Source organism: Scyliorhinus canicula, chromosome 7, assembly GCF_902713615.1.
Source record: "Scyliorhinus canicula chromosome 7, sScyCan1.1, whole genome shotgun sequence".
NCBI lineage: Eukaryota > Metazoa > Chordata > Chondrichthyes > Carcharhiniformes > Scyliorhinidae > Scyliorhinus > Scyliorhinus canicula.
This window is the reverse complement of record NC_052152.1, coordinates 43,759,698-43,774,691: the sequence shown is the minus strand read 5'-3', so window position 1 is coordinate 43,774,691 and position 14,994 is coordinate 43,759,698. Positions and strand designations below refer to the sequence as shown.

General features: G+C 46.1%; 1 protein-coding gene across 2 annotated transcripts in view; it reads left to right on the top strand.

The window, feature by feature from the left end:
- The first annotated feature begins 717 nt into the window (after positions 1 to 717).
- LOC119968908 (immunoglobulin-like domain-containing receptor 2) overlaps positions 718 to 14,994 on the top strand; it is a 170,927-nt gene continuing 156,650 nt past the window's right edge. For both annotated transcript variants that reach the window (XM_038801888.1, XM_038801887.1), the window contains exon 1: positions 718 to 1,062. In XM_038801888.1, the coding sequence (XP_038657816.1) occupies positions 1,014 to 1,062 (49 nt within the window). In that variant the 5' untranslated portion in view covers positions 718 to 1,013. The remainder of the gene's footprint in view (positions 1,063 to 14,994) is intronic.

Here is a 14,994-nt window from a genome sequence, read left to right as displayed (position 1 = left end):
AATATGTGGAATGACCTCCGTTTGTATTTAGCGTCTGTTGTTCAGAAGTCCAGTATGGACATCTGGGACTTTGGCGGCTTTACCTAGTTTGGAATGCAACATTTAAAATCAAGATTATTGTTCCAATTTTTCTGACAAGGTTGTGAATTGTGACCATCCTCTGCTGGAATGATGAGTGTCTGAATACTGCAAGTTCATTGAACTGTTGCAGTAGTAACCCTGTGCATACAGATTGATCACGAAAGCAAACAAGCGTTACACATTTTAATCAAATACAGTTTTTTAACTGTCAAGGTTTCAAATTGGGAATGATGGAGCGGGCATTCCTAACTAACTTCATCAACATCTGGTCAAGTGGCTTGATGTATTAATATACACCGTTTCAGAGCAATTAGGTGGCGCGTTGGTACAGTCGAAAGTTTCTGTGTTCTGTACATTTTAATTAGGCTTCGGATCTGTTATTTTATAGATAGACCCACAGAGGACGAAGGCTCTGAGAAATTCTGTAATAAAGATGGGAAAATTGTCAAATGAATGGAAGAAGCAGGCTGCAGTTTACATGTTTTGTAACACGGTCAGTTTCAGCGAGCGCAGAGCCTCTCTGAAGCAGCATCAATGAAGTCATGTGGTCAGAAAAGTCCATCGGGAGAGAGGGGGATCTGCGATGCTGGTGTGTGGATTTATTGTCCGCCTTCCACAATCCCTCGAACCGGCATGTGAACTGATGAAGAAACGAGGCGGTGCTGCCGCGTTTGTTTGAATGGTTAAGGCCGCGATCCGCCCCGCAGGCGTGCCTGTGTCCAGATCCGTGCACATGCCCACCCCTCGCCGCGGCAGATGAGTAACAGGTGCCAGTTAAAGCCTGGCTTGATACTTTTGTGTCTGTCAGTTTCACACAGAGGGAGACACACTGTGAGGGAGATTACAATGGGAAATCGGAATTTAAATTCATAATCGGGGATTAAATTGTATCGAGTTCTAACAAAATATTTGGGATGTGAAAGGCGCTGAAAATGTGGGTCTCTGGATTCTCATGGTGGATACCCATTCTCTGCCTAGCAGGTAAGAGTTAAACTACGTTAACTTTATAGTAAATGCGATGGTACCGGTAGCTCCCGCAAAAAAAAAATCGATGAATGAACATGGCTGTCCAACGATGAGTTTATCGTTCTTTCCGCATTTTATGTATTAGATCACCTGTTATATCAGGGATGTTTCACAATGTACCCTTAACCCCCCCCCCCCCCCCCCCCCCCCCCCCCCCCTTACCTGCCTAATAACAATTCTACTTGTTACGATGGGCCACCGTGTCTCTGGTATTTCATTTGAAAATCGACACCCGGCCACTACCCCTGAAAGCAAAGTTATTCATCTGCGGGAATGAAGAAAACCGTTATACGCATCAAACCCGAGTGAAGATGTATGCTAGTTATTCTTAGCAACATTATATGCGAGTTGATAGTTCGGATTTTCCACACAAAAGAATCAGACCATTCGTTTTACATGAAAAACCTCAGACATTTTCAGTGACATTTTTCCTACTGGAGACGACAGAAGAATTGAAATCCCAGTTATTGGAATGCCAGACAATATGCTGTTTCTAAAGCGCACTTCGTGACTCATGCCATTCTCAAGACTCGTATGATGCACTGAATCATACATGCAAAGCCTTGCACTGTGACCATTGTCTTAGATGAATTCTGTTTTCACAAATTATATGTTTGGATCAAAAATTCTGAATACTGCAACTGAGCATGAGTAATGAGAATTGTATCTCGGAATTCTGTGCTTGATCTGAGCTGAAGGCCTCGGTTTCTGCTGGTTAATACGTTCCCTTGAACATAATTCTAATTTTAGTCGGAGAACAGAATATTTTCAAGGATTTGGAACAAAAACTACACAAATCCTTTTAATGTTCTCAAAACAATTATATCGTTGAACTTTGTTCCTGGTAAAAACAAAACTTTTTTTTTAGGTCTACTGGTACTTTACTGGAGTTCCTGGAGGAATGGACACAAGTGCAACTGGTTATTAAAATATAAAATGGAATACTGAAGATGCTGGAAATATTAAATATCAACAGCACAATACTCAGAGATGCAGAAATAGTATTAAGATTTTGGGTTGAAGAGCTTTCACCAGGAAAAGTCAGAGGTTTTGAGCAAGGGGTGGGTAGAACAAGGACAAAGGAAGGTTTGTGATAGGGTAGAAGACAGGAGAGATTGAATAACAGGAGTTAATTAGTCTTACCGGGCCAACAGGAATGGTGATGGGGAAAGAAAAGAAGCAACTCCAGCATGTGTGCTGCCCTCTGAAATGGAAAATAAGAAAAACCAAAACATGCAATGGAAACAAAATGGGGTTTGAATGGCCTTATTCTCTATCATAATGACTTATCAGAAGCTAATAGCAGAATGATGTGAAGAAACAATTGGATGTATTTCTGTCAGAAATATTTAGGCAATGTGGTGATAGGCTGAAGGCAAGTAGACTTAGAGGTCAACCAAAAAGGTGGTTGGGACTATTTGCTTTTACCTAAGCTAAACATTTCTTTTAAATTTATTTGTTCATGGGATGGGGACGTCTTCAGCTCGGACAGCATTTATTGCCCATCCTAATTGCCCTTTCATTCATTTCATTTCAGAAGGTGACAGTGAGCCACCTTCTTGAATCGTTACATTATGGCAAATAATGGAAACAGACTGCTAATTGTGAGAAGCTGCTCAACCAATACTACATCCTAGAGCTATCAATAATATGCATATGGTAGTGGAGTGGTTAGCACTGCTGCCTCACAGCACCGAGGACCTGGGTTCCATCCCAGCCCCGGGTGGAGTTTGGACATTCTCCCCGTATGTGCATGGGTCTCACCCCCACAACCCAAAGATGTGCAGGGTGTTTGGATTGGCCACACTAAATTGCCCCTTAATTGGGGAAACAGAAGAATTGGGCACTTTAAATTTTTTTAAAAATTATGAATATGGCTACAAGTGAGTGCTCATAGCACATCAGATCATACATTTAAAAAATAAACCCCAGAATTATGTCTTCTGGATGGTGGAAAAGCTTTCTGTAGTTGGCACATGAACCACATGTTGCAGAGTACCCAACACCTTCAGGACTTTTGCAGTCAAAATATTGATATGGCCAGTCCATTTTCTTGGTCTCCAGGATAATTTATTTTAATTAACCCAATAGTGCTGTATTATATAAGTATGGATCATGTTTAAGATTTTGGTAATTTTACATGAGGTAGAAGGAAATATTATGGGGATGATTTTGAGCCCGGGTTAGCCATGCGTGGGATCACCGACGCAGGCAGAAAAAACGGAGAGAATCGGGGAATGCGATTTTCCCTGGAGAGATCGTGTTCCCCATTTTCCACACCCCTGCTGATGACGTTATGAGGTTCATGCCCATAAAGGGGAAGAACCTCTTTTTAATATTTTAAAATATATTTCAATGTAATTACTGAGCCCCCCGCCACATGATCCCCCTCACTGAACATTCAAACCTTGCCTACGTGATGTCCTGTTGGCGAGGTTTACAACAGCTATTTGAAGACATGAATCAGTCAAGGGGAAGCCCCAGGGCACAAAGGTAAGTGTAGCCCCCTGGAGGAGAGGTACGTGTCCTAGCAGTGCACTGGCACTGTCCCATGGCACAGATTGACACTGTCAGGTTGGCACATTGCCAACTTGGCTGTGCCAATCTGTACCAAGGTACAGTGCCAGGGATGGGCCCTCTGGCGAGCCTCATTTGGGGTAGGGGGTGAGGTTCTCATTATGTGTGGTGGGGGAGGGGGGGATAATGCCACGGCTATTGAGGGGGAGCTTGCAGAAGCAATGGTGAGACCAGGCAGTGAGGGAGAGGGGGGGGGGGTACTTGCAGCCATGTGGTAGGGGGCAGACAGTGAGCGGGGAACTTGCAGGAATGGGGGGAATGGGCAGTGAGGGGGATCGTGCAGGCACGGGAGGGAATGGGACGTGGGGAGGGGGGGGCACTGCAGCACTTCCACAGTGGGGGGGAGCCATTGTGGGAGGGGGGGTTAATTGATCTTCAGTTCTGATCAGGGCGTACTTTAAAGATGACTCCCGGATCTCTGTGGAGCTGGCCTTGCCCTGACAGACTGATGGCGTAAACTGATGTGCCATCAATGAACACAAGACGAGTAGTGAACGTAACTGAGGCTTCAATAAGCTAAACAGAAAGCCTCCTGGTTCTGATCCCGAACTGAGGCAGGGCCGGAGGTCAGCCACCTTTACACTGAGCCCGAGGGGAGGCGGAGCCATCAGGCAGTGGTTTACCACATTACATGTAATACAGTAACAGTTTACCACAATACACATATTATATACTACATTGGTTTACCACATTCACCCCCTGTTAAAAAAAGGAGTCCAGCGGGGTGAAGTGGACTTAAAGGTCAAGTCTGTTGGGGGCCTTGACCTTCCACCGTGATCTCCTCAGTCCCAGCTGTAGTGTGGGCACCGGTGTCGAGACCTGCGCGTCCAGGAGCGTGTTGTCCTCTTCTTCACCCAGTAGTTGAGTCGGTGGAGGAGGGGGGCGGTGTTTAGGCGGGGGTGGTCGCCGGGGAACCTGCAGGTGCCAAGTCCCAGAGGGAGACTGTGTCCTGTCGCCCGTCATGATGTGCCACGTAGGCATATTGTGGATTGGCATGGTGGAGCAGGACCTTCTCGACGAGGGGATCTTATTTACGACTCCTCGCATGCTTCCGGAGGAGGACAGGCCCTGGGACTGTCAGCCAGGACGGGAGCGAGACTCTGGAGGTGGACCTCCTGGGGAAGGCAAACATATGTTCGTGAGGGGTCTCGTTGGTGGCAGTGCACAGGAGCGATCAGATGGAGTTGAGCGCATCGGGGAGGACCTCCTGCCAGCTGGAGACTGGGAGACCTCTAGACTGAAGGGCCAGGAGGACGGCCTTCCAGACCGTCGCGTTCTCCCTCTCCACCTGTCCGTTGCCCCGGGGATTGTAGCTGGTCGTCCTGCTGGAGGCGATGCCCTTGCTAAGCAGGAACTGACACAACTCGTTGCTCATGCAGGAGGAACCCCGATCACTATGGATTTAGGTGGGGAACCCGAACAAGGTGAAGAGACTGTGCAGGGCCTTGATAACGGTGGCAGAGGTCATGTCAAGACATGGGATGGCAAATTGGAATCTTGAGTATTCGTCAACAATGTTGAGGAAGTACATGTTATGGTCAGTGGAGGGGAGGGGCCCTTTGAAGTCGATGCTGAGGCGCTTAAAGGGGCGAGAGCCCTTTGCCAGATGCACCCTGTCTGGCAGACAGAAGTGTGGTTTGCACTCCGCGCAGACCTGCCAGTCCCTGGTCACGGTCCTGACCTCCTCGATGGAGTAAGGCAGGTTGGGGGTCTTGATAATGTGAAAAAAATGGGTGACCCCCGGGTGTCAGAGGTCATCGTGAAGTGCTCGAAGTTCGTCTACTTGTGCGCTGGCACATGTACAGCGTGATAGGGCATCTGGGCGCTCATTGAGCTTCCCCGGTCGGTACAAGACCTCATAGTTGTAGGTGGAGAGCTCGATCCTCCACCTCAGAATCTTGTCATTCTTGATTTTGCCCCAGTGTGTATTGTTAAACATGAAGGCAACCGTCCGTTGGTCAGTGAGGAGAGTGAATCGCCTGCCGGCCAGGTAATGCCTCCAATGTCGCACAGTTTCTACAATGGCTTGGGCTTACTTTTCGACGGAGGAGTGTCGAATTTCGGAGGCATGGAGGGTACGGGAGAAGAAAGCCACGGGCCCTGCCCGCCTGGTTGAGGGTAGCGGCCAGAGCAAATTCCAACGCATCGTTTCCACCTGGAACGGAATGGACTCGTCCACAGCGTGCATTGCAGCTTTGGCAATATCTGCCTTGATGCGGTTGAAGGCCAGGCAGGCCTCAAATGTCAGGGGAAAAATGGTGGATTTAATAAGTGGACGGTCCTTGTCTGCATAATTGGGAACCCACTAGGCATAGTAAGAGAAGAACCCCAGGCATCTCTTCAGGCCCTTGGGGCAGTGGGGGAGGGGGAGTTTCAGGAGGGGGCACATGCAGTCAGGGTCGGGCCCTAGGACTCCATTTCCCACAACGTAGGCAAGGATGGCTAGGCAGGATGTGCGGAAAATGCATCTTTCCTTATTATAGGTGAGGATCAGGAGTTTAGAGGTGTGGAGGAAGTGCCAGAGGTTTTTGTCATGGTTCTGCTGGTCATGGCCGCAGATGGTGACATTATCTAAGTACAGGATGTGGCCCGCAGCCCATACTGGTCAACCATTCGGTCCATTTCTCGTTGGAAGACCGAGACCCCATTGGTGACGCCGAAGGGAACCCTGAGGAAGTGGTAGATGCGGCCATCTTCCTCGAAGGCAGTGTATTGGCAGTCCTCCGGGCGGATAGGGAGTTGGTGGTATGCGGACCTCAAGTCAACTGTGGAGAAGACTCGATACTGCGCAATCTGGTTGACCATGTCAGATATGCGGGGGAGGGGTACGCATTGAGCTGCAGACCAGGTTGATGGTCTGACTGTAGTTGATGACCATCCGGTGCTTCTCCCCAGTCTTGACAACCACCACTTGGGCTCTCCAGGGGCTGGTACTAGCCTCAATGATCCCCTCTTGTAGGAGTCGCTGGACCTCCGACCTGGTAAAGGCCCTGCCCCAGGCACTATATCGTCTGCTCCTAGTGCGACGGCCTTACAGTCCGGGGTCAGGTTAGCGAAGAGCAAGGGTCGCAAGGCTACAGACGGTGAAGGGGAGGGGGGTCCACCGAACTTTAAAGTAAGGCTTTGGAGGTGGCACTGAAAGTCGAGCCCCAGTAATAGGGCAGCGCAGAGATGGGGAAGGATGTAGAGCTTAAAGTTAGTGTACTCTACGCCTTGTATAGTAAGGGTCGCGGCACAGTACCCCCGGATTTCTACTGAGTGTGATCCGGAAGCCAGGGAGATTTTCTGGGTTGCGGGTAAAATTGGGAGGGAGCAGTGCCTTACCGTATCTGGGTGCATGAAGCTGTCTGTGCTCCCGGAGTCGAAAAGTCAGGCTGTCTCGTGCCCATTGATCCGGGCGGTCATCGTAGATTTTGTGAGGTGATGAGGCCGGGACTGGTCGAGCATGATGGAGGCGAGCTTCGGAAGGTGATGGGTAGGCCGGTCGGAGGTGGCGGCGGCCAGTGTATAACCGGGTGAGCAGGGCTCCCGGGAGACTGCGGAGTGATCCCAAGATGGCGGTCCCCATGGGCCACGTGTGGCGGGTGTAATTGGAGATGGCGTCAAAGATGGCGGCCCCCATGGGTCGCGCATGGTGGGTGGCGTATAAGATGGCATCAAAGATGGCGGTCCCCATGGGTCGCACGTGGCGGGAGAAGTCGAAGATGGCGGCAAAGATGGCGGTGTCCACGGGTGGCACATGGCGGGTGGCAGCGAAGATGGTGACACCCACGGGTCGCACATGGCGGGTGGCACGGCAGTTGGGGGTGGCCCTGACAGGCAGCAGGCAGCGCTGTTGAGCCCAGGAGTTTTAGGGAGAGATCGGGCCTGGCAGGCTTTCGCAAAGTGGCCCTCCCTCACACACCCAGTGCAAGTCGCGTTCCGTGCAGGGCAGCGTTGTCTCGGATTCTTACCCTGGCCGCAAAAGCAGCACTTCGGCCTTCCGGCGTTGGCGGGCTGCTGCGCGGCACAGACTTGCGCCACACTCGAATTGGATGAGGGTGGTGCGCACAAGGTCCACGAGGGTGCCGCATGGTCGGAGGTGTCGGCCTCCATGTTCTGGAAGGCCACCTCCAGCGAGTTTGAGAGCTGCACTGTCTCTGTGAGGCCGAGTGTACCCCCTTCTAGCAATCGCTGGCGGATGTAGTTCGATTTAATGCCTGTGACATAGATGTCCCTGATCAACAGCTCCGCGTGTTGGGTAGCCAATGCCGCCTGGAAAGCACAGTTCCGGCCGATTGATCGCAAGACATGCAGGAATTCGGCTTGTGATTCTCCAGGGCGTTGTCGCCTCATGGCAAGAAGTGCCTAGCATACACCTCGTTTACAGACTTTACAGATTGTCCCTTCAGCAGCATTATCGCCTCCGTATACGAGGGGGCGTCCCTGATGAGAAGGAAAACTTGCGGGCTCACCCGTGCATTGAGTAACTGCTGCTTTTGGAGGCCGGTGAAGTCTTCAGTGGAGGATCCGAGGTACGCTTCGAAGCAGCTTAGCCAGTGCTCGAATGTTCCAGTGGTGTCGGCTGCCTGTCGGTCCAGCTTCAGGTGATCAGGCTTGAGTGATTAATTCATCTTAGAAGTTTAGCTTATTAAATTGATGTGCCAGCAATGAACACAAGACGAGTAGTGAACGTAACTGAGGCTTTAATAAGCTAAACAGAAAGCCTCCTGGCCTCTGATTCCGAACTGGGTCAGAGGTGGAGACCAGCCACCTTTATACCGAGCCCGAGGGGAGGCGGAGCCATCAGGCAGTGGTTTACCACATTACATGTAATACCATAGCAGTTTACCACAATACACATATTATATACTACAGTGGTTTCCCACATAAACTACGACCACTCTATTTTACTCAGAGAGGCTCAAGATCTCGAGTATAAGCTGGTCTGTGCAGTTGGAGAGCCACACACCGGTTTTTAGTCTGAGCATTACACTGAAAAAATATGGTAAGATTCCACTCTACGTGCACTGTGTTTTGTTCATGTAGGTTATTTACACTGTTCTTCAGCAGTTAACCTTCCACAGTATTGTTTGCACATGCGCCAATCTTTGTTTTTGATTATTGTTACAATACATGTTCCAAGCTTCCATTTCTCTTTCCCTTTATATGTCTTTGAAATGAGGTCCAATTCTCACCAAAGGCCCCCCTGATGCCCTGCCCTTCAGGCCCCACCCCTTGGCAGTGCCAACCTGGCAGTGACAATCTGGTAGTACCCCTGTCAAATTGGCACTTCCAAGATGCGAGACCATGTCCCTGACCACCTGTAGGCTGTAATGGCCTCTGGGACCCCTGGTATCGTCACCATGTCTGGTCTCCAGTTTTGGAGACTGGTAGTGAATCCGCTGACCTCACACTATGCCAGCAGATGGGTGAATTCCAGGAGCCAGGTGAATCTGACTTAAAACAGATCCTGCATATTTACCCCCAGCGAGGGTGTCAACCAGATTATGTTGCCGGCCGGCGGCAAGGAAAATCTCAAAATGAGTTCTCGTCAGTGCAAATTGTGTTGCAGCCCTCTCCTGAAAGTCTTCGGCCATAACGCAATTTGCGCCTGCGCGAGTGGGGCCAGAGTATCGGCCTTACGATGTCTCGCTTCATCAGTTTATATTGTTCCACTAAAGCTCGCACACCAAAATGTTACATAGAATTTAGCTATACTGTGTGAAGGCAAATGGATTGTTGACCAAAATGATCCTCCATAGTTTGTCTATCTTCCAATGAGTAATATTTCCAACAGACTACTTTTCATGCCCCCTTTTTCCTTTGTATTTATGCTTGAAAAGTGAAGGCCTGTGCCTACTGTTTGTTGAACCAAAGATAAAATGGAGCAGTGTTGAAATTCTGACATATGGCTTCTCATTATTGTTTTAGATGCAAACAAAAAACTGTTCATCTGTAATGATCCAGTATCAATTATTGGCACTATGTATCTGGTTCACACATGAAACTTTGGCTGCTAGGTGAGGAATTGGAGGGAAACTGCCACCTATTGAACCATCCTTTGCACGTAACCATCCTTTGCATATACCTACTTTCAGCAGAACAGTAGAAGAGGAAGATTGGAGGTGTGAAAAATACAAAAATACAATATCTTTTCTCGAAATCAGAGAGCCATAACTTTACGGCAGTGAAAAAGGCCCATTATGTTTGTTGGCTGAAGAAGAGTTATTCAGGCTGGTCCAAGTTTCCAGCTGTTGGTCTGTCACCTTGTGGATTACAGCTGTCCAAGTGCATAGCCAAGTATTTTTTAAATACACGGTTTCTCCTCTATCACCCTTTCAAGCAATGATTTACAGACCTTACACCACTATGTGGGCAAATCCAACCCCAAAGAAACCTCTTCACCCTGCACCCCCCCCCCCCCCCCCCCCCCCCTCTAATTCTTCTACTAATTACTTTCAATCTCTGGCCTTAGGTTATTGATCCACTTGAGGAAAATAAATCTTTCTAATCAATTCTTTTTTAGGCCCCTTGTAATTTTTCACACCTCAATCAAAATTCCCTCATCTGCTTCTGTTCCAAGAAAAACCAACTTCCCACACCATCCAATCTTTCCAAATTTCTCCAGTCCTGGCACCATCCTCATGAATCTCCCCTGCATCCCATCTAATTTGATCACACCCTCCATGTACTTTGGTGACAGAACCATAGGCCGTACTCCAGGTGTGTCTAACTTGTATTTACTATAATTCTAGCATAATCTCACTGCTCCTATATGTTTTGACTCAACTAATATAGGGAAGTATTCTGTATGGCTTCTTATCCACCGTATTGATCTCTCCTGCTATCTTTATGGGTTTGTGGAAATGTGCTCCAAAGTCCCTCTGTTCCTTTACACTTCTTAATATCAAATCATTTATTGCACATTGCCTTGCCTTATTTTCCCTCCACAAAGGCATTACCTCACATTTTTCTGTATTGAATTACATTGTTATTTTTCTGCTTACTTGACCAGTCCTTTGATATCTTACAGTACAAGAACATAAGAACATAAGAACTAGGAGCAGGAGTAGGCCACCTGGCCCCTCGAGCCTGCTCCACCATTCAATGAGATCATGGCATTATCTTTTGTGGACTCAGCTCCACTTTCCGGCCCGAACACCATAACCCTTAATCCCTTTATTCTTCAAAAAACTATCTATCTTTATCTTAAAACCATTTAATGAAGGAGCCTCTAATGCTTCACTGGGCACGGAATTCCATAGATTCACAACCCTTTGGGTGAAGAAGTTCCTCCTAAACTCAGTCCTAAATCTACTTCTCCTTATTTTGAGGCTATGCCCCCTAGTTCTGCTTTCACCTGCCAGTGGAAACAATCTGCCCACATCTATCCTATCTATTCCCTTCATAATTTTATATGTTTCTATAAGATTCCCCCTCATCTTTCTAAATTCCAACGAGTACAGTCCCAGTCTACTCAACCTCTCCTCGTAATCCAACCCCTTCAGATCTGGGATTAACCTAGTGAATCTCCTCTGCACACCCTCCAGTGCCAGTACCTCCTTTCTCAAATAAGGAGACCAAAACTCGACACAATATTCCAGGTGTGGCCTCACTAACATCTTATACAATTGCAGCATAACCTCCCTAGTCGTAAACTCCGTCCCTCTAGCAATGAAGGACAACATTCCATTCACCTTCTTAATCACCTGTTGCACCTGTGAACCAACTTTTTGCAACTCATGCACTAGCACACCCAGGTCTCTCTGCACAGCAGCATGCTTTAATATTTTATCATTTAAATAATAATCCCGTTTGCTGTTATTCCTACCAAAATGAATAACCTCACATTTGTCAACATTGTATTCCATCTGCCAGACCCTAGCCCATTCATTTAACCTATCCAGCTTTCTTCCCCACTATCAATCATGCAGTTAGTTTCTGTATCACCTGCAGACTTCTTAATCATTCCCCCTTCATTTATGTTGAAATCATTAATATGTACATTTATGATAAAAAGGGACTCGGTGCTAACACCTGTGAAAACCCACTGGAAACAACCTTCAAGTTTCAAAATGACCTGTTGAACATTACTATTTGCTTCCTACCACTGAGACAATTTTGGATCCAAATTGTCACTAAAGCCAATGTAAATTGTGAAAGAAAATATGAAAACATTTTTATGACAACTAGTTCAAAGCTTGAAAATGTTTTCAAATTTGGTGAGAAGCTAATACATTTACCATTATTTTCCAAATACCTTTCCCAGCTACATCCTCCTTTTCTGCTCTTCTGAAGGGACTGTTCAGTGGGAGACATTTCTGAGGACACCAGGAGATCTTTCTTATCTCATCCTAGTTCTCATTTTTCATAAGTGAACATTAATGATGAGAGTCAACAGGCTATTCAATTAACAGGGCATCATGGCACTAAGTGTCATCGGGCAGTTACCTTAACACATACAACAGGGAGATACTGAAGTCAAATGTAACGGCTCGTATTGTGTGGTTAAAAATTACTCACCGTTATTTAAATATAAATTGGGCTGCATTTTCTAGCAACTGCATATGTGCGGTTAAACACAGAAATCAGGAAGTTGTTGTCCAACATACTTTGGTCTTTCAGAAGCTTTGTCATAACACTATCTTGCTGTGAGATGCTGCATTCAAATACATGCAGTGATGTAGAATTTCTGTACGGACACAATTAATGCAACTCTAAATACATCAGAAGAAGTTAGGGCAAGGCCATTCTAATATAAGGACATTTTGTAACTGCATGTTAAGTCTTAATTATTGCCAAACAGTTTCTCTGGTACAAAAGAAATATATATTTTACAAATGTTGAGATTCATTCCTTCAAACGTTAGTGATTATCGGATATTTTTAAAAATATGTACCTTTTCTCTTTTATCTCTCTCTCAATCCTGTTCTCTTTCTCTATATTTAATTTTCTATACACAGTTTGCCACTGAATTATTCTGTGCTTCTCAAATACAGTTGTTCTTCAGCAAGATTGATTAAGAATATATACGATTGTTTACCCTATTTACACATAAAATGCTTTCTAATCATGCAAATTCCAGTGCAAAACTCCACAGAAATTCTGCAGCCAAGGGTTAGTATAATGAATGTCTGGCACCATGCGTTCACCACTGACTGCAAAAATCTAGCCCAACATTTCTACTGCTCCATTGCTGAGCAAAGACCAGGTATTAAGTCTGAAATTTTCTCTATCTGTATAATTCACTGCATACCAAGTAATGTATTTACCCACCGAACCATAACTATTATTACCTCTGCATTTATAAATATTCTTTTGAGGCAGTGTGTGTGTGCAGTGCATCAGAATATCAATACCCACGCTGCACTGCCACAGGGACATGGGTATTTGCAAATCAAGAAGAATCAGATATAGAGTTCACATTGGGCTGCTGTCACACACTCCTTGCCAGCCAGTCAAGGGCAATAACCATGCATTCCCCTCTTTTATTCCTGACGCTATCAATGATTCTTTATTTAAACCAGCAGAACTACTGGTGCTGAAAGTGAATAGGAAAGTATGACAGGGAACTGCTATAAAAAGCAAATGTGACACAGGAAGTGTGCGCCACTCCTCCACAAACTGTTTTGTGGCATCGACTTCCAATATATTACAGATTTGTAAATGTTAATGCTAAGCAACTGCATGCAGAGGAAGAGAGGGGGAAGGATATTCAGAGGACAGAGTTAAATTGTTGTACAATTGTAATGTTAATCAATATGGCCATAATATTGACCAGTTGTCTGCATTTCTTTAGTGTCCTGTGAAATTTTTCTCTTTGGTTGGGACTTAATTAATAGCTGTTATGCTCCCATCATTTTCATAGTGGATAGTGCTTCTCAGCATTACAAAGTTGCCACTGATTCTTGACAATGGAGATATCATTTGAAATCCCAAACATCTCCAGGTTGTTTGAGTAATTGTTCTAATAAGTTTATATCTATATTTCAAAACTGCCAAAAACATTGAGCAGATTCAAGCTTAAGTGATCTTCCTCATAGACAATTCCCAGAAACAACACTCCCACTCCTTGAGTGGGAGTTTCAGTATTAGTACTGCAAGCATTTAAAAATAAATATGATTAACTCTAAAAATCCCTTTTATGCACATTTTATTGTATTGAAACATTTGAGTACCAGTGACCTAACCAAGGATTTAATCAGGAGTTATTGAGATTAAATTTCCTCCCCTGTCCCATTGGCAGCTCAGTGGAGGATACCCAAAGTGCATTTGTTAGTTCAGGCCTGAAGAGACCCTATTAATTGGGACAGTTCATTAGTGTGGCCCCACACCCTTAGCATAGATCATCCCTTTGCAGGACAATGCACAATTGTAAACTCTATTATAATTCTTCGCGGAAAATTCTTTTTCTTGTCAATTTTCTCCCCATGCCTCCTGTAACTATATACATATCCTGTGGTATACAGTTGAATATGTACTAACTTCAATTGGATTTGTCTACTGTAATGGTGCACTTTCAACAACTTCATTATTGAACAAAAAGGGATTTATTTAGTGATCGTTAAGAGCTGCATGTTTGCAACTAATTCTCAAATACCTCTGCCTAGGAGAACTCTTCCCCCACGGTGATTCTCCACTATTGAGTCTTAATTGGCTACCCAGGCCCAGTGACCCTTACTCTGCTACATTTCCCTTAAAGGGACAATCACCACATCCACTTTCTTCAATATAGTCATGATCAGAACTTCCATGAGGTCCTCTGGTATGAGCTCTACTTCTCAGATGAGGGATATGAGGTTGGCCAGGGGTATATCCTCATCATGTTGCAGAATTTTAGCAGGAATTTCATTTGCCCCAGAGGCCTCGTTTTTCAACTGTCAAATAGCTTTATCAACTTCACTCCGGGCCAGGGTGGTGTTGAGACCAGGCTGAGCGAGGTATTGAGGAATGGAGTTGAGGATGTGCAAGTCGAATGCAGAGCTTCGTTTGCGGAGTTCTTCATGGTATTGCCTCCAGTGAGCACTGACTGTTTCCCTGTCCTTGAAGGGGCCCCCCTCCATCCTTCGCTCTCAGCAGGGTCAGCCCTTCAGTGCTTGGCCGATGGATCATCATGACCAAACTGAAGAAACCACACATTTCATTGCTGTCCGTCACTTGCTGGATTGCCCACGCTATTTCTGAATTGAATATGAGACGGGCACATGATTGTGCCCAATTAATACTTAATTCAAAACAAAATACTGCAGATGCTGGAAATCTGAAATGAAAACAAAACTGCCGGAAATACGCAGCAGGTCAGGCAGCATTTGTGGACATAAGCAGTTA